General features: G+C 42.5%; 1 protein-coding gene across 1 annotated transcript in view; it reads right to left on the reverse strand.

Annotated features, from left to right (window-relative positions):
- Positions 1-24010, reverse strand: part of LOC146822209 (antileukoproteinase-like) — a 67537-nt gene extending 43527 nt beyond the window's left edge. The window contains exon 1 of the mRNA XM_085609436.1: positions 23803-24010. Within this exon, the coding sequence (XP_085465562.1) occupies positions 23803-23893 (91 nt within the window). The 5' untranslated portion in view covers positions 23894-24010. The remainder of the gene's footprint in view (positions 1-23802) is intronic.
- Positions 24011-24246: the final 236 nt, after the last annotated feature.

Here is a 24246-nt window from a genome sequence, read left to right on the forward strand (position 1 = left end):
CCAGAATGTCCCATAGTTACTGCAGTGGTGGAAGAGCCTTGAATGCTACTATATTCAAGATCACCTTTTGGAAGGGAATAGTCTGGATTGAATGGAGATGGAACACCACCTGTACCCTCCAGTCTTGTAACTTCCATCTTACAGCTACCCACCCCAAATCAGTATTGCCAGACAAGAGACAGCACCTGTCTCCTACTCCATGTCCCCAAACACCATTCTATCTTCACACACCTAAACAATGTGTACTGGCTACCGATCACCAAGAGGACTTAATTTAAGGTTCCCTGTATCACCTACCGTGCCCTGACCTGAACAGGATACAGGATACCAGTGCATCAAACATCTGGTTAATTTCTACACACCGCCCCCACCCTCTGCTCTAGTAACCTCCAGGTTGGAGCTGCCTCCCCAGTCAGGCTGACCGAATAAACAGGCTGTTTCTTCCGATATAATGCCCCTAAACTCTGAAACAGCCTTCCTTTGCACATTCAACAATGTCCATCAGAGGATGTGTTTAAAAAATAACTAAAAACCTGGCATTTCGAGCTTCATATCTTTGCCTTCTCAGGATGGAATCACAGCTCCAAGACACATTGTTCAGGGACAGCTACAAACTTTATAAATCCTAACTAAAACCATAAACATAAACTTTGGCTCATTGATGGAAAACCCCAAGGAGATCGAGAGCTCGGCCATTGTCTGCAGATGGTCTGTTACCTACTATGGTGAGCAGCCTACTCTGAGCATCCGGTCATCAAAGTACAGGAATGCATGTATCACAGACCTGCAACCACGACATGAGGTGCTACTTCAAGGCTGATAGGTAGCATGGCAAATTGAAAGTCTTTTGACCTCCTTTGAAAAGTGGGCACCTTGTTTCAATCACGGTTTCACAAGAAGGTGGCAACTTGAACAGTGTTTAGCGAAGAGCACTGATCCCTCTGAGTACTGTCAAGATTTTCTCTATTGTAACAATATAAGTAGCAGAATAATTAAGCTTATTTCTTTCCTCCCATTAGAAGAACCTTTTATAGGGTTCATCGACATTAACTGTCTACTACTTTTACTTCTGAGAATGGTCTTGCCTATTGTACAATAGGAGACCAAAACTGTAATATACATTTCACTACCTGCACATAGAGTTATCATCATAGGGACATTTCCTACACCACAAGAGTATACTCTGCAGGAATGTTCATTGATTAAGATTAGATGGCACGCTTCTATCTTAGAAATATTACATGAAAAACGGTACAACTAATGTGTTGTATGGATGTGTATATTTTGTTGTTAAAAGAACCCCTTGAAACCTCTTGAACACATTTTTAGCAACGGATTGTCATTACATATGTGTAATAGTGTATATTATATCTGTATAAATCCATTGAAGGGGCTTGTCCATGAGGAATGCTTGGAAAGCCCCTAAAAACCCTATTGATTGAATCCAGTTGTGCTTTCTAAACACTACACTGTTGTCAATAGCACAACCTATTCAGTTGGTGGTGTCCAAGGGCACATGTCACAAGTACTTTGCTGCATAATACCCATCTTGCTGTCCATATCCCATAAAGCATAGGTTTGCCTGCTCAGAAGACACACTGAATTCAAAGATTGTAAAGCTAGTTTACTCGAGGAAAACTTTTACTTGACAACGGCTTTGATACACATCAACTCCCTTTTCAAGTGATGGAGGTCGATTGATGTTATTTGTTGATGGTGTTATCCAAGGCTTTCAGAGGTTGACTGCTTCAGCAAATGGGCAAAGCCACCAGGGACTGGTCTGTACTGTCTTGCCATTGGTCAACTGACTAGAGGAGCCAAGCACGACTTAAACCAAGTGACCATGAGAGTGTTCATGACAGCCTCATTAAACGGTAACAGATTTAGTTATATGGACACGGTTGAATAATTTGAGTCATTAAATTGCTTTTGGTTCATGTGTAGGCAATTGCAAATTCAGCACTTCTGTTGCTCTTGAAACTGCTAGAGCAGGGTTGTACATCCAACGTTGACTCTGGGGGTGTATCTAATTTATTGGCATTTTCCATGCCTATGTACAGCCCTCAGAGTAGTGAGGGGGGAACACATTGTCAGCCTTTTTGTCATCATCAATGTTGTGAAGAACATTTGATAAGCCCACAACCACAGCAGAATCGGAGCCAAATATGGCCATCAGCATCTGGCAATACTGCCATTGAGGAAGGACATTTGATTTGCTGTGGACCACATCAGAGTCTGAGCCAAATAGGGCCTCCCACCTCTTGCAAAACTGGAGTCAAGAAAGAGAATGAGGATCCAATTGCTTGATCACTGGCTGTGTCTTAGGGTTTTCATAGTGTGACACAGGCCTGTTGCAGGCTAATGTGAGTTTCAGGCCAAAACTAGACAATGGGACAGGTACCAGTGGAGTCCTTATTGGCTAAGAAGTAATTCATGTGGACTTGGGCAGGGGAGGATATCTGCACCAGCAACAATATGGGTTGAGTATGGGTCCCAAGTGGACAGACAGTGTCGGGGAGAGCCTAGTAGTGGGAGACCAACTGGAGGGCCTTGTGTCTTTGAGGAAGCCACAGATGTGCCAGATGCATCTGGCAGTGTCTGGAAAATTTTCTGTGGCTCAATGACAGCCTGTGAAGGTCAGTTGCTATACCATTTTGCAGTCAGTAGACTCTGGCACTGAAGGACCCTTTGAATGCTGCCCTTGCAACTTTTTGCCAGACTTTGAGTGTCGGTGTTAGAATAGAAACTGTTTATGCTTATGCAGTGCTCCATGTAAGTTAGCGTTCGCTGCGCCATTTTCTTTTCAGGAGCCCCTTTGGGCTGTTCGAAACTCATCTTGTCCAATTACGATAAATGCCCCCTCTGAGTTTTGTTTATTCATTTAGGTTTTGTTTCAATAATGAGTGCACTGTTCATATTAGCGCATACCTTTCCCACTAGATAAAGGCTCTCTCCCACTATTCTGTGGCAGGCCCAGGATAGAACAACCTTGGATCATGTTAGTTTGTGTCAGATACGAGAAGTTGAAACCTTATTTTTGTATTTCACTGTTTAGCTGCATCTGTCTGGAAAATTCCACTGCGGGCTTGTTTTTGCTTGACTACGAAATTTACACTCTATGCTTGTTGATTTCAGTTCCCTTTGTAGCACTCCTAGCTACTGGGAAGATGAGGCTCCACTCTGAATGTATATGAATAAACCGTTTTTAGTTTGTATTCTCTACTGTCTGACCAACTCTTCATTTGGTACAGAAGGCTGGAGGTGGTCCTTAGTGATCCGGGTGGTCCTTAATGGGTCACTTCCTTCAGTTGGTGCCCGAGCAGGGACTCCTTTGGGTGATTGATTCATCCCCTTAACGCAGATGGGGGAGGCCGAGGACATCATCGGGTCGAACTGACGGCTCAGGGATCCCTGCAAGAAGAGTGTCTGTTAATCACAGCTGCTCCTTCTGTTCTGCCGGTCGGTGCCTCACCCAGTGGTCATCCCGAATGGAGTACTGAACTGCCAAACCCTTGAAACTGACCATTTGGTCTGATGAGTCAGCAGTGGAGAACCGGTTTGTTTGTACTTCTGATATCAGGTGAGTTTGTTTCGGTTCTATGTGGATATGGTACCATTGTGGATTGAGTTTGTAACGGTCTAAGGACTGTCTTGGTAAAAAAGGCCTGGCTTAAGTAAGTTTTGGAATTTGTGTTGTCGTTGTTGTTCTGCAGATCCTCGATTGGAAGAATCTTAGCCTGCGCCTCCTGAAGGCCGCCCTAATTTTGATATGTATGTGAAACATGGTCTTGGCCCTATTATGTTTAGTACATTATGGCACAAATATACGAGGGACAATGCCGAGTTACAGTGGACTTTGACACGCTCTTTTGATGAACAAATGATTGTTTTTTTACAAGTACAGTTGTTTAAGAGATGAAGAAGACAGTCGATGTTTGACTCTCTTTGAACTTGGCAGATGGAGGCTAAACAAAGGGGGTCAAAAATGGAGAAAGATGCACGGAAAAGCAGGATGCAGACTCTTATACAGAAAGCTGTGGCGCATCATAGAGAAAAGGAGGAAGCAGGAATCGAATGTGAAGATATGAGATTTCAGTTGCAAATTGATAAGTCTTATGTGGCAAAAGAGGATGATGATACCTTTGAAGAGGATTTGTTAGATACTCGACCCCCACCAGCTTATACCCTTCAGAGGATATACCCCATTGTCCCTTTGCAGACACAGCAGCAAGTCTCTTCTGCTAAGGTTGTCCATGTATCTACGACTGTCATACCTACAGCTCCAGTTACCATGCCTTCTTCTCTTTTTCTCTCTTCGCCATCTTTGATGACTGTGACCTCTAATAAATCCACCGCCCCAACTCTAGTGCCCTCTGTTCTTTTTCCTCAGCTGCAACAGTTGACTACAGTTCTGCCTACTACTCCCATCACCCCTCCTCCTGCAGATATACATCCCTGATGTTTTTGGATTCTGATACTACTGTACATGGGTTTGACAACAGGGATTTGGTGAAATTTCGGAAACGCATGGGTCCATTGAAGCGGTCTGAAATAGGGGAGGAAGAGAAGAGGACAATAGCCAGTCAGGCCATGCAGTGGGCTCGTAATGCAGTTTATGGTGTAGAAAATATTTAGCTAGTTGTACGCGATTCTGAGCCCTTTATACAACAGCTTGCTCTTCAACATATGTCTGCTACATTGATTGATCTGTGGCATGAACACATTGGGTCAGAAGCTCCCCAAATACTATTTGATATTAGAGATCGCGTTTATGTTACTGACTTGGAACCGAGACAAGTTTTCAGTGATGTTACTACTATAGTATCTTATATAGGTCAGTTGTATGATTGGAGTCCTACTCAAATAACTCAGTTTCCTATGTGTAAAGTCCACCCAATTTATCATCCAGAAATTCCTGAGTTGACGGAGCCGACCGGAGCGGTCACCAGACCAGCCGTAGCTGCCCGCTTTAAGGAACAATGGGTTTCTACTCCATGGTAAAGAAGTGAGGTTTTAGCCCTTAAGACTACTTTGCCCGATCTTAGGGAAAATCCCATTGCCTATTATAAGGAATTAACAGAGGCTGCTTCTTCTACTGTAATGACTCTTGCTGATGTTGAAATGTTTTTTCCTCTTCTTGTTCTAGTTGATATTTGGAGACAGGTGCATACTCAAGATCATGTTGCAGAATTTGGCGGTACGTGGGATGTGATTAAAGCATGGGATCAGGGAAGGAAGCAAGGAGATAAACCCTGAGCTGAGATACTTGCTTTGACTGGTCGTACTATTTCATATATGCACACAGTTATTCCACCTAAGCAGGTAAGTTGGGACAGATTGACGGCTTGTCGACAAAAGAAGGATGAGAGTGTGTCAGATTTCTTTACTCGGTTTGAAGACACGTTTTTGGATTATAGATGACAGGATATGTCCACGGAGGGAGGAGCTTTTTTGTTTGTTGACAGGTTTGTTACTAATCTTCTTCCTGAAATAATGGCTCATTTGCAGGCGTCTGAAAGTACTTGGTCTCCATCTTTTCCCTCTGGTATTTTCAATATGGCCCAATATTATTAACATCAGGTTCTGGAGGAAAAAGATAAAACTGACAAGAAACATAACGATCTAAAGACAAAGGTGTTGTTGAAGCAAGCATTTAGGGGAAATAATAGGGGACGAGGAGGTCCTCCTCGAGAACTGCCACATACTAGGTAGCCTTCATCGACACCTTTGGGGCAGAATCAGTGTGCGTATTGAAAGGAGGAAGGACATTGGCATAGCCAGTGCCCTGTACTTTTCCCGAAGGTTGCATCCCCCAGAGGACAAGGTTCTGGTGTTAGGGGCCGTGGGACGGATAGGAATCAGAATGGTGCGCTCCGGTGGGCCGTTCTGATAATAATTATTTTGATGACCCAAGAGGTGAACAGTATTATCATGAAGATTATAATATGGATGATGTGACAGGTATGTCTTACAGTTAGGACAGCCAGGGACAGGATGAGGGACCATTTCAGATACCTGTGGATCAGCGTGGTCCTTATGTCACAGCGGATTTGTAAGGCTCGACTAATTCAAAGAACTTTATTCGGTTACTATGAAAAAGATAACCATAAAAGCACAGTTCATAAATCACACAAAAGATCCACAAATTTGATAAAAGTTATATGCACAGTCTAAAAACATATAAAGATCATATCACAATTGATGTTCGGGATTAAATTTTTTTTTTTTTTAAAGCAATGACAGAGGCAATAGTGAATACATTATCCAGACATTGCAATGCCAAAAATGCGGGGCCACATCGTCTCAGTCCCAATCTTTTTAAGACAGAAACGATCCATCTTTTTCTAGGTATAGAATAAAATGTGCAAAAAAGCAATATATGTATAGACGACTGGGCTGACACGTCGTCGCATGGGCAGTTACAGAGTGTTCTCGACCAGTCTTTTACGTCAGGGAAGCTTAAAGATCTGTGCAATATATTCAGTCTGAAACGCGTTAGCAAAAATCAGTCGTAATCTCTAGTGATTAACAAAATGTATGGTTGTGTAGTTACAGAGGTCAGAGTAAGAGGGTGCGCTATGACCGTAGTCTTGCTCATTTCGTTCATGATTCTGGTTTCACTCAGAAATAGCATGCATCTACTTTTAAGATCCTTCCTGGGTACTTCACACATAGTGAGGGGGTCATTATAATATTCTGCGTGGCCAATTTGAGATAAAAATATTTTAAGGTATTCTAGCCATCTTATGTTTTTGACCCCATCGGTTTCCAGTGCATCCTTTAAAATATGACGATTAAACGCAGACTCATCAGTGGTCCAGACCCTGTGCCACAAGAGAACAGCGGTATCTTAATCAGATCCTCTAGGTATGGCAAACCCAGTTCTGTATGACAGATGAATGTTGACGTGCTGTCCAGTACTGCCAAGAGATACCTGAGAAAAATATTTTCTGCTATCTGAAGTGAATTAACATTAGCATGTCCCCAGATACCTGCTCCATAAGTGGGAATTGCTATACATTTTGCCCTGCATATGTGTAGCAATTCCCCAGGAGAACCTCTGCCTAATTTTCAGCTGAAGTTTGTTAATGCCATCAACGATTCACTAAATAGCAGCCTTCTGGCTTTAATTGCCCTACTCCATGAGCCTGATTGATCAAATAAGATCCCTAGATAGGAAAAAGTGTTAGTATTCTCTATTGCCTTAGTGTTAATAAAAATAGTATTTTTCTTTTTATTTGACCCAATCCCGCAGTTCATTGAGAACGTTTTTGAACAATTAATTGTAATACCCAAATTAGTCATAAAATTTGTAAAGGAAGTTACTACCCTTTGGAGACCAAGGGGCGTCCGGGCCATCAGGACCGCATCATCTGCGTAAAGGAGTGCAGGGATAGGGCGGGTTGCTGCCAATGGTAAGTCCCTGCACTCCTAGATCAAGGTGGATTCTAAGTCATTTATATATAGCATGAAAAGGAGTGGGGCAAGGACACAGCCTTGCCTCACTCCTCTTGATGCTCTGAAATTCTTGGTGCATTCTCCACCCTGTCCAAAACAGACCCTCGCCCTTGCCCCTGAATAGAGCTGCCTTAGGAAGGAAAATATAGAGTTCTCTACGCCCAGCCCCTCTAAAATTGCTCAAAGCTTTTTGTGGGCGACACAGTCAAATGCTGACGTTAAGTCAACAAAAGTTAAAAACAACCTTTCCCTTTTTGCTTCAGTGTATTTATCTAGTAGAATTTGTAGGTTTAGGGCCTGGTCAATTGTGCCCAGGCCCTTGCGAAAGCAGTAATGTAAATTACTCAAAATTGAATGTTCCTCTGCCCACGTCGGTAATCTAACTAGAATCACATGCCCTATTATCTTGACTGTGGAATCCAGTAATGAAATTGGGCAATAGCATGCTGGATTCGCCCTATCGCCCTTTTTAAAAATGGGAACAATTGTAGATTCATACCAAGACAATAAAAACCCCCTGGAGCAGCATGCATTAAAAAGTTGCTTTTAAATTGGTCCCCACAGTGCTATATTAGTTTTAAAGAGGTCAACCGGGATACCATCCGGTCCCGGGGCCTTGCCACCCAAGCTATCCGTTATGGCCACATTAACCTCACTCAGAGTAAAATCCAATATATATTTTTGAAAAGTGGGGGATGACTCAAAGATATCCTCAGGCTCCAAGGTTCCCTGATCAACTAATGTTTAATTAGTGTAAAGCTTTGAGTAATGCGATACCCACTCTGATTCTGATATGGCGATCTCTATGGTAGCTTTATCTTTTTCAGCGAAAAAGGTGCACTAACCGCCTTCCAAAATGCATTCCAGGCTTCCTCTTTTAACTTTTTCTTCCTTACATTTAATGTGCTCTTATAATGTCTTCTGGCTTCCCTAATAAGATCCTGATCCTTTTCTCTGGCCTTTAAAGCATATTTAAGTTTAGTATAGGCCTTAGTGCATTTGGAGTCGAACCACCCTTCGCTATGATTATCGTTCCTTTTTACATTTACCCACAGCGTTTCTTTAATTTGCTTTGAAATGGCTCAGAAGCTCTCTATAATTAACAAATGAGAAGAATTTTCATCAAAGCAGGCATGGAACATATTTTTACACCTCGTCATTAATTTAGTATCAAATTCCTTTGGATCCAGTTTTGCCCACTTCAGTGCATACCCATTTTGCCTACTCAAAGTAATATTCTTCAGGAACTTCGTCGATCTATATTTTGTATTAAAATCTTGTTTATACACCATGACATCGATACTTAATGAGAAATGATCGCTTAAGGCGACATCGTGGGGAGTAAAATTCTTAACTCGGGAGGAATATCTGCTAGACATCAAAATAAAGTCTGTTGTAGAAAAGGTACCTCGTCTGTTAAAAGTCGGGCTAAACTGGACCACGGGTGAACATAAGTTATTAGCAAACCCCATGTCACATGAAAACATGATGTTGTTCTGAAAATCTCGGTATAATGTGTGCGAAAAGTGAGGGAAACTGGTGTCTTTTTCGTAAGTCATTCCACAGACCCCCTTATCACCATATTGACATAGAGAGCAGTTGAAATCTCCACCCAATATAACAAAAACATCTTTAGTTGGATAGGTTTGCGAAATATTCACATCTCTATTTAAATTTCTCAATATTCCCTCCAGCATTTCCGAAGATGCATTGTTATAAAACTAACAACTAATTCAACTTTCCTCGTTTTTAGGTGGTTGGGAATATAGGTGCAAAGACCCCCTTTTGCTCTGCCATGGATCGATCTTACTGCTGGGGTGTGAAATGTTTTATATCCACACAAATGGATTGGCTCCTCAACCCATGTTTCCTGCAAACGAAATATCTCATAATTACAAACATATTCAATCCATACTTTGTTGGTCACTTTTGATTTTAAACCAGCCACATTCCAAAACATAATCTGGCAATTAACTTTCCTGGTTTTACAACCAGTCCCTCCCCCTCCTCCCTCCGCCTGCGAAGGTATAAGTCCAGTTTGGGACGTGAAGGTTTGTGTCAAGGCAACCTCCATATCTAAGGTTGTAATGTTGAGTGCCTCTGTGGTTTCCGGTATTGCTTGGACTGATAGTTTGACTATTGCGACACTTGATCTGGATATTGGTGGTCCCATATAACAAGAAACATCCAGGCCACTGAGTTTTACAGCTTGAGTGGAGTCCTCTAATCTCAGTCAATCAAACACTTCGAGATTGTTAAGTCTATCAAAGCGGTTTCGAATGGGAATATTTAATTGTCTCCTATAATGCAGAGTAGGATTTTCCCAGTTGGTCCTGGCATTATTACTGTATATAGGTTGATAAAAATAGCCTAAAGGAACAACACTAATGCATGGCCCGCTCACGAGATAATTTCCAATTCTACCTAGTATTGATCTCACTAAATAGGGGGTTTTGAATGATAGCACTACACAGTCCACTGGGAGTTTTTTTGGCCCTCTGCCTAACCATCCCACTCTCCTTGCCATCTCAAACTCGTCGAATAATTTCTCAGTTAGACCCGTCCTAGAGCCGAGCCACTGTAAGGACTTGTTCCTTAAAATCTCCCAGGGTTCAATCACCTCATCTGCTAGTGTGGGAATATTGACTAACACCACCACATAAGGCAACAGCTGGTGGTAAGTCCAAATGTGTGGTCTGTCGTACCCTCTGATTCACATGCGCATAATTTAGATTTGTTGGTGATGGAGTAGATGTGGGCATGTTCACGGCTGGTGTGATAGTGGGTGGGTGGGCCTCAGTGTTAGCAAGAGAAGTTAGTTGAGTTATATTAGATGGCGCATGTCTTAATGCATTATGGGTAACTGTGGCAGAGCTAGTGTTGTTTGGCTGTGTGCTGTTAATTTGATGGTCGCGATTGCTCGTTTGGGCAGGCAAACGTATACCCTCAAGCACTGGGGGCTGAATTTTGTCCAAGCATTTAGCTAAAGTTAGCTCCATGGTGCCTATTCTAGTTGTCAAACTGCTTAGGCTCTCTCTAATTAGCGAATCCAGAGCATCCAGTTTTACTTTTAACTTCCCAACCTCACTCTGTGTGCGCATATTAGAGCTAATTAATGATTTTTCCCAATTTTCTGTTTTGTTGACGGTGTGGACTTTACCATTTTAGGGTCCCTTTTGCGGACTCTAGGGGAAAACCTCTCAATTAAAGGGCCTGGGTCCTCTGAAGTACTAGGGCAGTTATCAGGATTCCTAACGCGCTTATTTGGAGGTTGTTGTTGCGCATCGTACTCCTGCTTGCTACCTTACAAATGGTCTACGATGTTCACCACGCAGCCATTTATGCCCGATATATTTCTCGGAGCCACAGGTTGTTTAAAACTTGCTTCCGCTAAAACACCCTCGTTCGCTCCAGATTTTAAAGCCTCTTCCACCGTTGTGATCGGCCGTTCTATGGCACCTACAGCTCCAGTTAAATAATTACGTAGGGACTGACGAGAATGCTCCCCTGATTTAGCCAACTTTTTGTTCTGAATGCTCGTCATTTTTCTCTTCCCCATTCTGTCTATGTCACAATCAAATCACATATACCAAGAATAAGATACAGCGCCAAAACTTTTACAAAAACGAGGGATAAAAATATCTGTTATCAGCACTTCTTAGAGCGCTTTATACCCCACGTAAATTTCCTTACAAATAAGTAACCTCAGATCACAGTCAGACTCAATTCAAAGTCAATGTCAAGTATTTACAATAGACTTATCAAATTTCTTCTTCGTCAAGGTTATCACCGTGTCACAGTACCTTAGTGTGTGGATGTAAGGGCTATGGCCCAGCCGGGCCTCTGTCGGACTATGACTGGCCAAGATGGGTCCGTATTGGCCCGGTCTTCACCCGGGCATGCCCCGCATGCGTCCTGTGCTGCGGGAATGCCGCAGAGATTATCAAAGCCCCTCTAGGGACCGGGACTAAAGTGCTGCATGCGTAGATGGGCCAGGGGCAGTGTCAAGGTTTACTCGCTCTGTTTGCAGTCTCCCAGGCTGTGGGACCGCCGCCGAGATTATCAAAGCCCCTCCAGGGACCGGGGCTAAAGTGCTGCATGCGTCGATGGGCCAGGGACAGTGTCAAGGTTTCCTCACTCTGTTTGCGGTCTCCTGCGCTGCGGGACCGCCACCGAGATTATCAAAGCCCCTCCTGGGACCGGGGCTAAAGTGGTGCATACGTCGATGGGCCAGGGGCAGTGTCAATGTTTCCTCGCTCTGTTTGCGGTCTGAGTGTGAGAGTGTGTCTGATTTCTTTACTCGGTTTGAAGACACGTTTTTGGATTATAGTGGACAGGATATGTCCACTGAGGGAGGAGTTTTTTTGTTTGTTGACAGATTTGTTACTAATCTTCTTCCTGAAATAATGACTCATTTGCAGACGTCTGAAAGTACTTTGTCTCCATCTTTTCCCACTGTTATTTTTAATATGGCCCAATATTATTAACATTGAGATCTGGAGGAAAAAGATAAAACTGACAAGAAACATAAGGATCTAAAGACAAAGATGTTGTTGCAGCAAGCATTTAGGGTAAATAATAGGGACGAGGAGGTCCTCCTCGACAACTGCCACATACTAGGCAGCCTTCAACGACACCTTTGGGGCAGAATCAGTGTGCATATTGAAAGGAGGAAGGACATTGGCATAGCCAGTGCCCTGTACTTTTCCAGAAGGTTGCATCCCCCAGAGGACAAGGTTATGGTGTTAGGGGCTGTGGGACGGATAGGAATCCGAATGTTGAGGCTCCGGTAGGCCATTCTGAAAAGCAATATTTTGATGGCCCGAGAGATGGACAGTATTATCATGAAGATTATAATATGGATGATGTGACAGGTATATCTTACAGTTAGGACAGCCAGGGACAGGGTGAGGGACCAGTTCAGACGCCTGTGGATCAGCGTGGTCCTTATGTCACCGCGGATTTGTAAGGCTCAACTAAGGAATTTTTGGTGGGCACAGGTTTGACAAAGAGTTCTGTTTCTCAACATATGGTCCCCGGGGCAGCTCTGTTTGGCCACAATAATGTCTCGGTAGGTTTTCCAGGTGTACAGGTTGTAAGCCCCATTTCACAACCCCTTGCATTGACTGTTTGTCTGTTCACTGTGGAATTTCCGTTTTTGTTAACATATAATTGTGGTGAAAATCTGATGGGTTTGGATCTGTTGAAGAAATTGCATGCTATTATTTATTCCTCCCCTGCAGGTGTTCATATTGCTATGAGTTCGGATGTGAGTATTAGGCAGTGTTTGTCTCAGGATGCACCCCATCTAGCTGAATTTGCTCTGGTACCACCCACGCTATGGGCCACTGGTAATACAGATGTGGGTCTGTTGCATGTACCACCAGTTTCTATACAAGTTAAAGATAATGCTGTTCTACCCTGCATTCCTCAGTATAAGATACCGCAGGCAGGAGAACAGGCTCTTCTTCATAATATTCAGGATTTGATACGAAAGGGAGTAGTTGAAGAAATATCTGCCAACATTTGTAATAGTCCCATTCTTCCGGTCCTTAAGAGGACACCTTCGGGTTCCCCTGATGCTGTTGATGATGTTTACTGCTTTGTAATTGATTTGCGAGAGGTTAATAAAATTGTAGTTCCCCAGTTTCCGGTGGTTCCTGATATCACTACCCTTTTAATGATGATTCCATCTACTGCTAAGTTCTTTACTGTCATTGATCTGAAAAATGCATTTTTTAGTATTCCTATCCACCCAGACAGTAGGTATGTGTTTGGATCTATACTAGCTGGCAGCTTTAAATTCTGTTGCGCTCCTCAAGGCTATACGGAGAATCCTATTATTTATAGTCAGGCATTAAAAAGTCAGTAGGATTCACTATCACTTTCTCCAGGTAATGTATTAGTGCAGTATGTCGATGACTTGTTAATTGATTCTGATACTCATGGGAGAGGTGTGGCACAGCGGCCAGGGCAGCTGACTCCGGAGCAGGGGGCTCATGATTTGATCGCCAGTGGCAGCTCAGTCCAGCACCATGTGACTCTGGGCAATAGCTCACTTAATCTTCCTGATAGCCCCCAGTCCCTTGAAAAATTTAGGGGTGATTTGTTTGCACTTTACAAATACCGGGTTAAATATATAGCAGGGTTGCAAAAACAGTACAGTAACATTGCTGCTGCATTCATCATGTCATGGACATAAGGATTCTCTTTTGAAATTTAAATATTGTCGACAGGAGGTCACCTATCTCGGTCCCCTACTATCAAAGGAGGGTAGGAGGTTGACCCCTGCGCGTTTCAGTACTATTGTTAAAATACCCATTCCAAAAACTCAGAAAGATGTACTGTTTTATAGGTATTACTTCCTACTGTCACCAGTGGATCCCAAACTACTTGTTACTAATCAAACCTTTGCTTGTATTAACAACGAAAGCAGTGCATGAGCCTTTGCCTTGGACGCCCGAATGCCAGCAGTCTTTTGAGCAATTAAAAACTTCTCTTGGTTCGGCTCCGGTGCTTGGCACACCGAATTATAACAAACTGTTTGCGCTCTAAGGTCATAAAATGGCTGGGTGGGCACTTTCTGTCTTAACACAAACGTTTGGGGACAAACAAAGGCCTTGCACTTACTTTTCCACTGTGCTTGTCCCTGTCGCAAGAGCCTTCCTGAGTTGTCTGAGAGCTGTCACGGCTGTGGCCACTTTAATTAGACAGTCGGCTGGACTCGTACTTGATACTAACCTCACAGTTATGGTACCCCATGCTGTGGATACACTTTTGAATAAGACAAAGACACAGCACCTCACCAGTGCACATCTTACTGGCTATGAATTGAGATTGTTTGATAAGCATATTACAATCAAAAGATGTGCCGCTCTGAACCCAGCCACGTTACTACCCATCCCTTCTGAGAATGATGCAGTTGACAAACATGAATGTATTTTCCGGCTGGAAGAAGAGACGAAAGGACGGTTAGACCTGACTGATATTCCCTTATCTGCCTCTCAAGGGGAAATATATGTCGATGGCTCTTGTTTTAAATTACCACATCGCACCACTACCGCACTTTATGCTATCTCTACATTGCGGACAGTGGTAGAGCCCTCACGGGTCCCCTATCACTCGGCTCAAGCTGCTGAGCTTGCTGCCCTTATCCAAGCTTGTGAATTAGGTGAGGGACTGGTTGTCAATATTTTTACTGATAGCCAGTACGAATTCGGGGTCGCGCATAATTTTGTGCGACTCTGGCATAGCGAGGATTTCTTACCCCTCATGGTACTAAGATTCAACATGGGCACCTTATATTGGATCTTTTGTCTGCTTTAACGCTCCAAAGAAATTGGCAATAATCAAGTGCAGTGCACATAGAAAGGTTATTGATGATGTGGGTAGAGGAAATGCTTTTGCAGATCAGGTAGCTAAGAAAACGTCCCGAAGTAAAATGAAGCATATGTTTGTCGCGGGTCCAGCTAGATGGGTTCCCGAGGTTGTTATGTTTGAAAATACCCTTGACAGTGTAAAGGAGATACCAGGTGAAGCCACAATGGAAGAATTAGTGAAATGGCAGGAGAGTACAGCACAGTTGAATGAGGAAGGGTATTGGATTGATAAATCTGGAGAACAGAAATGAATGTTGCAGGATGCATACGTTCTTCCTGTGGTTACTATGGCACATGGTCCAGATCATATTAGTGCAAAGTGCATTTGTAAATTGTTAGCCCCTGTATGGCATAATGATAACATCTCCAAGACAGCTGAGCATTTGGTGAAATACTGCATGGTATGTATGATGCATAATCGAGAAAAGGGTACTCCTACACTACCTGGTAATTTTGCACCACCTACTTTACCTTTTGAAATCCTCCAAATGGACTCTATTGAATTAGAGAGATGTAATAATCTTAAGTACGTTTTGGTGGATGTATGTGCGTTCAGTAAATGGGTTGAGGCCTATCCCACTAAAGATGATACAGCCATTACGACTGTGAAGGTACTCCTTAAAGAGTACTTCCCTCGTTTTGGCTTGCCCCGAATTATCTGGCATGACAATGAAAGTCATTTTAAGAGAAAGTGATTACATTGATTTGTGAAGGTTTGCATGTTTAACAGAAATGTCATGCTGCTAATTATCCACAGTCAGCGGGTTTGGTTGAGAAGTACAATGGTACTCTCAAACTGAAATGAGAAAAATTCCAGGAGACCACAGGGTTGAAATGGCCAGATGCTCTACCGTTAGCTCTTCTTTCAACAAGAACACAGCCCATTCTAGAACAGGATTGTCACCTTATGAGTTTGTGATGGAACGCCTGGCGAATGTATGGGGCGTCCCACATCCTCGTAAATACTCAGATATTGAATATCCTGTGATGCTTGATTATCTTGGCCAGTTAACAGGAAGTTTACATTCTATTCACCAACAGGTGCAGGAGTCCCTACCTTCTGTACCAAAGGGGCACCCCGGCCAGGACATTCAGCCTGGAGATTTTATTCTAGTAAGGAACTTTCAGTGGAAGAAAAGTATGGAGCTGCGCTGGAAAGGGCCTGAACAGATTCTGTAGGTGACACGGACAGCTGTATAGGCTGCTGGTCGAAAGAACTGGGTGCCTGTCACCCACTGCCAGAGGATTGCTTTGCCATTATCATATGACCAGTGGGTCAAAGAGGGCATTGGCGACACCAAGTGTTAGCAGGTGCCCAGGTTTATTCCTTTTAGTGACACTCATTTGATCTGGACACAGACAGATAAGGAGAATGATGATGTTTTGAATGAGGCTGTCCCTTGAGTAATATGTGCTATTCAGGAGCCTTTGTTTATTGATCACACGGTGCCTGGGGCTACCAGGCACAATTTGCACCCTTGGGTGAGGAGAAGAAAGATTAGGGATGGATTGTGCAAGATAGGTAGTACTGAGTCACAGTACCAACGGAATTAACTAAAAATAGTGGAAATTTTGTGCTCACTTTGTCTTGATTGTTTGAACATTAGCTAAGAAGAGCAGAAGTATACCTTGAAGGTATACCATCTTTATCGACATGGGATAGATTAAAAGAGCTTAGGACAGAACAAGCTCCACCGCCTTTTCTCAAGAGCGCCAACTTATTGATGGAAAATAGGAGCCTGTACTAGTGAGGCTCTGACGCACACTGGGAGCTTGTATATTATCCTACATTTTATTTTTTTTGTTTTGATGTTTTATGCGTCCCTTTGGGAGGAAGGTTGGTGAAGAGGAACAGCCGATGGTTCTTGTTGCACAGCATAATATGGTGTAGACACGGAAACGCAGAATAATATGTGTTGTTCTTTAGGTCTTGCTGATAATAATACTGTGTGGGGTGTCATGGATTTTGGAAAATGATCAAAGTGTGCCTTTGCGCAGCAAGGGTAAGGTTATCTCTCCGAAAAGAAATAAAATATCAGCCTTGAGTAATATATATTTAGAAACACATGAGAGGTTCTTCGGGGAGGGGACAGCTTGTTACCCCACCCAATCTGTCACTAGTTTATGGACTACATATCCATTGTCACTTGTAAATTATACTTATACTCGGCCTCCTCAGTTCACAGATGTGAAAGGAGTGTTTGGTTTTGGTTATCTGGGGCCATGTCTATATCATAGAAAGACACTGGGAATGGGTTATCCAGGTTGTGATAACAATACATATTGTGGCAATTTTTATATGGAAAACTGAATGTCACATTGGTGGTTGGCATTACAAGGAATTGATAGTTGCTCCACGGCCGGTTATTATCCTGCATGCAGCCCCATCGTGAATAGCACTGATACTTATATATAAAATGCTCTGGAATAATGTTGTATAAAGAAACGATCGCCTTGGTAAATGACGAGGATCCAAGTACTTTCGGAATGAACTCCAAGTATGCAACAGTGGATTATGGGGACCGAGTTATGCACACCCAGGGTTTTTCTTTGTGTCTAATGGGATGTATTCTAATGTTCATAATGGTACAGATGATATAGCTCTTGTAATGATATTGCCCTTGGGTGTACCTTGTAAATATGCCAAGCCTAACATATGATGGGTTAAAAGGACTCTGACGAAAGAATTCGTTGAGGGAGTGACCAATGTAGAGGTCAATAATTATAGTAATGGGATCACTTTTGGATATATCCTTTCTTCTATTTTCACCTTGGGTGGTACCTCTATGACCAGGGGTGAGCAAGCTAGAGAATACTTTGGATGCAAGCTTGAAATGTTATCTAATACCACAATAGCAGCTTTGCGTGACATCACCGCTCAGTTGGAGAGTATGCGAATATATTCAACCAGATATGCAGTTGATTTTATTCTAGCTAAGAGTGGTGGTGTCTGCATGGTAGTGGGCAATCAGTGTGTGGTCTGGATTAAGAATATGGAAATGAATATTACCAAACACATTTTAGATATCCTTGAAAATGTCAAAGGAATGGAAAGTGGGAATTGGATTTGGTCTCTTTTTGGTAGCTGGGGCTGGATTCTTGAAAAAGTGATTTATCCGATTGTGATATTGGTGCTTTGCTGTGCTCTTATTTAGTGTCTTCCCTTCTGCTGCTCATACTGTGCCACTATTCTCACATCTAAACAGAAGATATCAATTCATGACACAAACGCCGCTATAATGATTCAAAAGGATATTGAGGATCTTATGAATATCTATGAGGAAATATTAGAGAATACCTCCCTCCTTGCTGTTTCACTTTCTGATGCTGATGGCATGGAGTGCTCATAACTGTTTATTAATGTGGTTTATTATTATTGTTCGTAGTTTTGTTTCCTTTTGTTGCCGTTGGAAAATATTTTAGCTCATGCTAAAAGGAGGGTCTGTTAGAATAGAAACTGTTTATGCTTACGAAGTGCTCCATGTAAGTTAGCATTCGGTGCACCATTTTCTTTTCAGGCGCCGTTTTAGGCTGTTCGAAACCGATCTCATCCAATTCCGATAAATGCCCTCCTCTGAGTTTCGCTTCTTCATTTAGGTTTGGATTCTGTAATGAGTGTACTGTTCATATTAGTGCATACCTTTCCCACTAGATAGAGACCCTCTCCCACTAGTCCATGGCGGGCCCAGGATGGAACGGCCTTGGATTATGTTAGTTTGTGTCAAATAGGAGAAGTTGAAACCTTTTTTTTGTATTTCCCTGTTTAGCTGCATCTCTCTAGAAAATTCCACTGTGGGCGTGGTTTTGCTTGACTAAGAAACATACATAATGTATCTTTATGCTTGTTGATTTCAGTTCCCTTGGTAGCACTCCTTGCAACTGGTTTTTGGTTTGTATTCTCTACTGTCTGACCGACTCTTCATTTTGTACAGAAGGCTGAGAGGTGGTCATTAGTGACCCGGGTGGCCCTAAACGGGTCACTTCCTTCAGCGGGATGACGCAAAGTCCTGCATGGCATTCTTGCACTAATGGTGCATTATAATTGTTAAGTTACCTGAAGACTTCAAGTGGGAACAGGACTTTTTGCAGGACCAACACTGTGATTGGGATCTAAAATGGCCTTGCAACTTGGAGCAGAGTCTCTGTTTTGAACATGACCTCTTCTTATACTCATCAACATGGAGCTTTGCTTCCTGCTCTGTATTTGCCTTCAGATGCATGACTCTATATATTGCACAATATTGATTTGTGACCAGTCTGTGTACATCACATTGAAAGTCTATACATCTATGGTGCTACAGTAATAAAATTATGTATTTTGTCAAGCATTATCTAAAAGATAATAAGTATTGAAATAAAAAAAAGATTTAAAAAATATATATTTCTGTGACCGGAGCTCAAGCACCACAGGCACATGTTGTACAGGTTTGTGAGCAACGGCTGCTTCCTGCTGCATTTGCACAGCTTGAATCCATAATGGCTTCTGGGAATATTCTAAATGTGAGGCATCTGTGGTTAGAAATATCCATTGGGGGAAACAGCATTTACAACACTGCTATTACCACGCAGGTAGGTAACAACGCAGTTATTACAACGATGCGATGTAATGCCACGCGTGGTATCAACATGATCGTTGTAACGACTGCATTGTTACCTACTGCGTGGTAATAGCATGCATTGTAACGTGCTATATTCATCCATTGGTAATGAATTTTTGTAATAGGTTGTTTTGTGTATCTTATAGAAGAAACAAAATGGCACAAGGATTCTGTGCAACTGTCTGCAACTGGAGAGACTACTATAGGAGACATCAGCACTTCCCTCGTGTTTGAAATCAGGATAAAACACCAGGCTGGGCACAGCTTGAACACTTGCCTGTGCTGCCAAGTTTAGAGATCAACACTGGCCCAGCGGTGAGCTCTGTAGTTTGACAGGACCGGCTGTCATTGAAATTCCTGTCAAGACACAAACGTTTTTGGGATGGCCACCATCGGTTTTGAGGGCTGTCCACCGAACTTTTAACCCTTATTGAAAACCAAAAAGCTAATAACCCCACACCCTGGGAGTTTTTACTCCCAGGGTTTTGGGCCATTTCTTTTCTCCAAATCTTGAAGTACAAAAGAAAAACAAAATCAGACCATTCAAACTAGAGGTGTTCGTGATTTGGCTTTAACCTGATGGTACCTTTCTCAAAGGTAGCTTCCATTGATGGAACAAAGGGAAGTGCACTTCAATGCCATCGCTTGACCTCTGCCAATTCGATCACGGTACCTAAATACTGGAGCGCAAGATCGGGAGGACAGGCTTTTTCTGTGGTTACAGCATAGGCATGGAACAAACTGTCGCCTTGGTTACACCTAGAGCTAAAAATTTTAAAACATGTCACTGGGCTCTAAAAACCCATTTATTTACATAGTTTTTGCACAGAGCCATTGGGTATGCAACGTATTGTAAAGAGTGTTTAAGTTTGCTAGTGCCAGGACACCGCTGGGTAAGTTCACGCTAAATAAGAAGAATAAATAAATAAATACACACAACAATACTTTACTATGCAAATTATTTTTTTCTTTCAATGTTTCATTCTTTTTTATTATTTTTTCATCATATTTTTTATATTTAAAATATTTCTTCAGCTTATAGTAATTAAAACACCATAGTCCCTTTTCTTTGCCCCAAAAGGAGTAATTTTTTCCTAAGATGTGCATTAAAATTTAAAAAGAATTCAAAAATGGCTTCTATAGCTGCTCTAAGCAAATATGCAAGCTAAGTGCACATACTGTGCTGTTAAAAATATAGGTGATGTTTATTATTTTTTTGATGTAGGTTCATTATTACAAGACTACAGCAATCACAATGAAGTGGTGGTATATTTTTGTTGCAAATATGTTTTGTGACTTAATAATAAATAATGAATCTTGAAACAAGCTATTGGCTTTGTCAATGCTTGTTATGAAGAGGTGGCAAGGTATTTCTTTACGTGTACTTAGGATTAATTCTATCAATAAACATTCTTTTAACTGGGGGGACAAGAAGGTGGTCCAATCTTTATTATCTTGTTTTATAATGGTGATGGTCATTGGATTTTCGAGCTTGATTCATGTAGGTCATGATTGTTTCTGGTACAGGCATATAGCCACCTATGTTATCCAACATGTGTGTTTCGGAGGGACCTACTCTCCAAACAGGAGTGTGCTTTTAAATAATTATACCAGCAGGTTTGGCTATATGTGCTGGTGGAGATTTTGCATCCAATTTACACACCATTGCCTCCAAGAACTGTTTTGTTTTCATGCTTCTTGACAAGTCTTCTTGACAAGTTAATAGCACCATGGTTTCCTGCATAGTATTTAACATAAGAAGGGAGGAAGGATGGACACTGAAGCCCCCTTCCTCCACATCTAGAAGTGCATCAGAGGAGACAGTGAATGGACACTCAGCAACAAACTACAGGGTCAAATCCAGATATAGCACCTTCCTCCACCCCTAGCAGTGCATCAGAGGAGACAGTGAATGGGCATGCAACAATAACTATAGGGTCACACTCAGAGATAGCACCTTCCTCCACACCTAGAAGTGCATCAGAGGAGAAAGTGAATGGACATGCAACAATGAATACAGGGTCTAATCCAGAGATAACACCTTCCTCCACACATAGCTGTGCATCAGAGGAGATAGTTAATAGGAATGTAGCAATAACTCCAGTGTCAAATCCAGAGATAGCACCTTCCTCCACACCTGGAAGTGCATCAGAGGAGACAGTGAATGGACATGCAACAATGAATACAGGGTCAAATCCAGAGATAGCACCTTCCTCCACACCTACCAGTGCGTCAGAGGAGACAGTGAATAGGCATGCAACAATAACTACAGGTTCACACTCAGAGATAGCACTTTCCTCCACACCTAGCAGTGCGTCGGAGCAGACAGTGAATGGGCATGCAACAATAACTACATGGTCACACTCAGATGTAGCACCTTCCCTCACACATCGCAGTGCATCAGAGGAGACAGTGAATGGACATGCAGCAACAAACTACAGGGTCAAATCCAGATATAGCACCTTCCTCCACACCAAGCAGTGCATCAGAGGAGACAGTGAATGGGCATGCAGCAATAATTACAAGGTCACATTCAGAGATAGCACCTTCCTCCACACCTACAGTGTGTCAGAGAAGTCATTGAATGGACATGCAACCATTACAATAACTTCAGGGTCACACTCAGAGTGAATGGACATCCAACAATAATTACTGGTCATACTCAGAGATAGCACCTTCCTCCACACCAAGAAGTGCGTCAGAGGATACATTGAATGGACATGCAACAAAAACTGCAGGTTCAACCTCACAGTCTAAACATGTGCTTATTTTAGACATTTTTACATGTCTAATAGAACTGAGGTGGCTGAACAGAGTCTGATATTTGGGTGCCTCATATTTTGATGGTGTAATTTGTACAGTTTTCATCAGCAAATATTAGCTGGAGCAGTTTGCATGCATGCAGCACAGCACAGATAAGCTACACTTGGCCATCAGCATGTTTACAACGTCATGTCCCACCATCATAGTCCATGCGCTTGCATCTGTCAGAGCATACTGCATTTATCCAAGTACTGCAGTATCCAGCAGCACTCACCACCAGGAAACACTTTGTTCCCCCCAAGAAACACCACATACACTTCATCAGTAGATATGTCTGTCAGCCTAGAAGATGCATGACCCTCAAATCACAAAAATATACACACATTGTAACACAACATTTAATTTTGAATCAGACTCTGGTACCCTTTGGCATCCCCAGGACCAGCTGGAAAGTCCCTAGACAGATGAAGCGCTCTCAGAACATACCAGGAACAGACCGAGGGCTGTTAACCTAAAAATCCACCAGCCTCAGCCAGTCATTAATAGGGTCACATTTTATGAGGGTTTTCCTACCTTGCACTTTAAGGCATTGCTTTAAATTAGTTACAATAGCAATTTTCAACCCTGTAAAAGGCACTGTACATCAAGTGTGTCTATTGGACTTTCCGACACATGATGGGCTGCTGTGGAGAAATAATGCTCCTGGGTAGTGTGCTAGATCCTGAAGTATTAGAATAATTTGGAACATTCGTTTCAGAACAGCCCCCAAAACATGTGGCTTTTAGACCAAATGCATTTGAAAATACAGTGCTGTAAAATGGAACATTTAGCCCCATTTGCTAATACACTATTCACACAGACATTTCTCCCAGAAGCTCAGATCTTCTCTAAGGAGCATTGCTCCCTTGACGTGCTTGCTTGAATGCCCCACTTCCCTTGGATCTGATAAGGGTCACAACAAGTAGCTGGGTCCTTTTATTTTGTCCCGTTTAGTGACAAATTGTCAATGTACCTGAAAAAGAAGAGTCAGTCTTCCATTTCCCCAAAAGTCCATATACAGAGTTTTCAAGGTTTCCAGGTCCATTGCAAATAGCTCATCCTTTTAAATTTGGGTTTGGCTTTGCATTCTGGGATTTGTAGTGTAGCCCTTATTTTCTAAAGGAACAAACAGGAAATAAAGTCTCAGAATGCAAATAAAGAATCCAGACTAGATGAGCTGCTTGGGCAAGAGGCTGCAAAACTTTACAAGTGAGATTGAACTTTTGAAAGCCCATTTTCATCCTTGACTTCCTGGAACCTGTATCCAGTGCCTTTTGACAGTCATGGATAAACTGTTCATTTCAAGTGCATGAGGCAGATCCTGAACATTGACACTGTACCTTACACATGACATCCTCAAGAGCCCTGGATGCTGTACTGGGCTTTCCCACTCTCACAACTCAAATGCCTCCAACTCAATGCAGATTCGCCTGCCTTTATCACAACACAAGACTATTCACTTCATTATGCAGTGATTCTCCAGAAAGAGACACAACTTTGATCCCTCAGGTGAAGTTTTCATCTAGAAACGGAAAGGCCTGAAAATCTGATTCCTGAGCACTCACCTGCAGGAGCGTCCTCTCCCTCCACAGCAGGCATCATGCAGAGCCCAAGGAGGGCGGCCAGGAGCAAGATGGCGGCTGCAGTCCTCATCATGGCATGGACAGTGATATCTGAGCCCCCGCTGCTCCTGTGAGTGGGATTTATAGGATAGCACAGAGGAGTAGGAGGGAGGGAGGGATGATGCAGGCAAGGACAGACTGGACACCTGCCAAGGATGGTTTAAAACCATCCCAGTCACAAGCTGCAGCATTAGAGACACTCCCAGAAAAACTGGTTTCCTTCACTGTTTCCTCATTTCATTAGAGACAGAACAAATGTTTGAGAACAGTGACTAACTTTGGAAATGCCTCAAGGGATGAGCATGTGAATTAAATGTCAGTGATTACATAAACAACATTTAAGGGTATTTATGAATATAATCCTGATGAAAATAAGACCTTTATACA

The sequence above is a fragment of the Triturus cristatus genome, chromosome 6 (assembly GCF_964204655.1).
Source record: "Triturus cristatus chromosome 6, aTriCri1.1, whole genome shotgun sequence".
Lineage (NCBI taxonomy): Eukaryota > Metazoa > Chordata > Amphibia > Caudata > Salamandridae > Triturus > Triturus cristatus.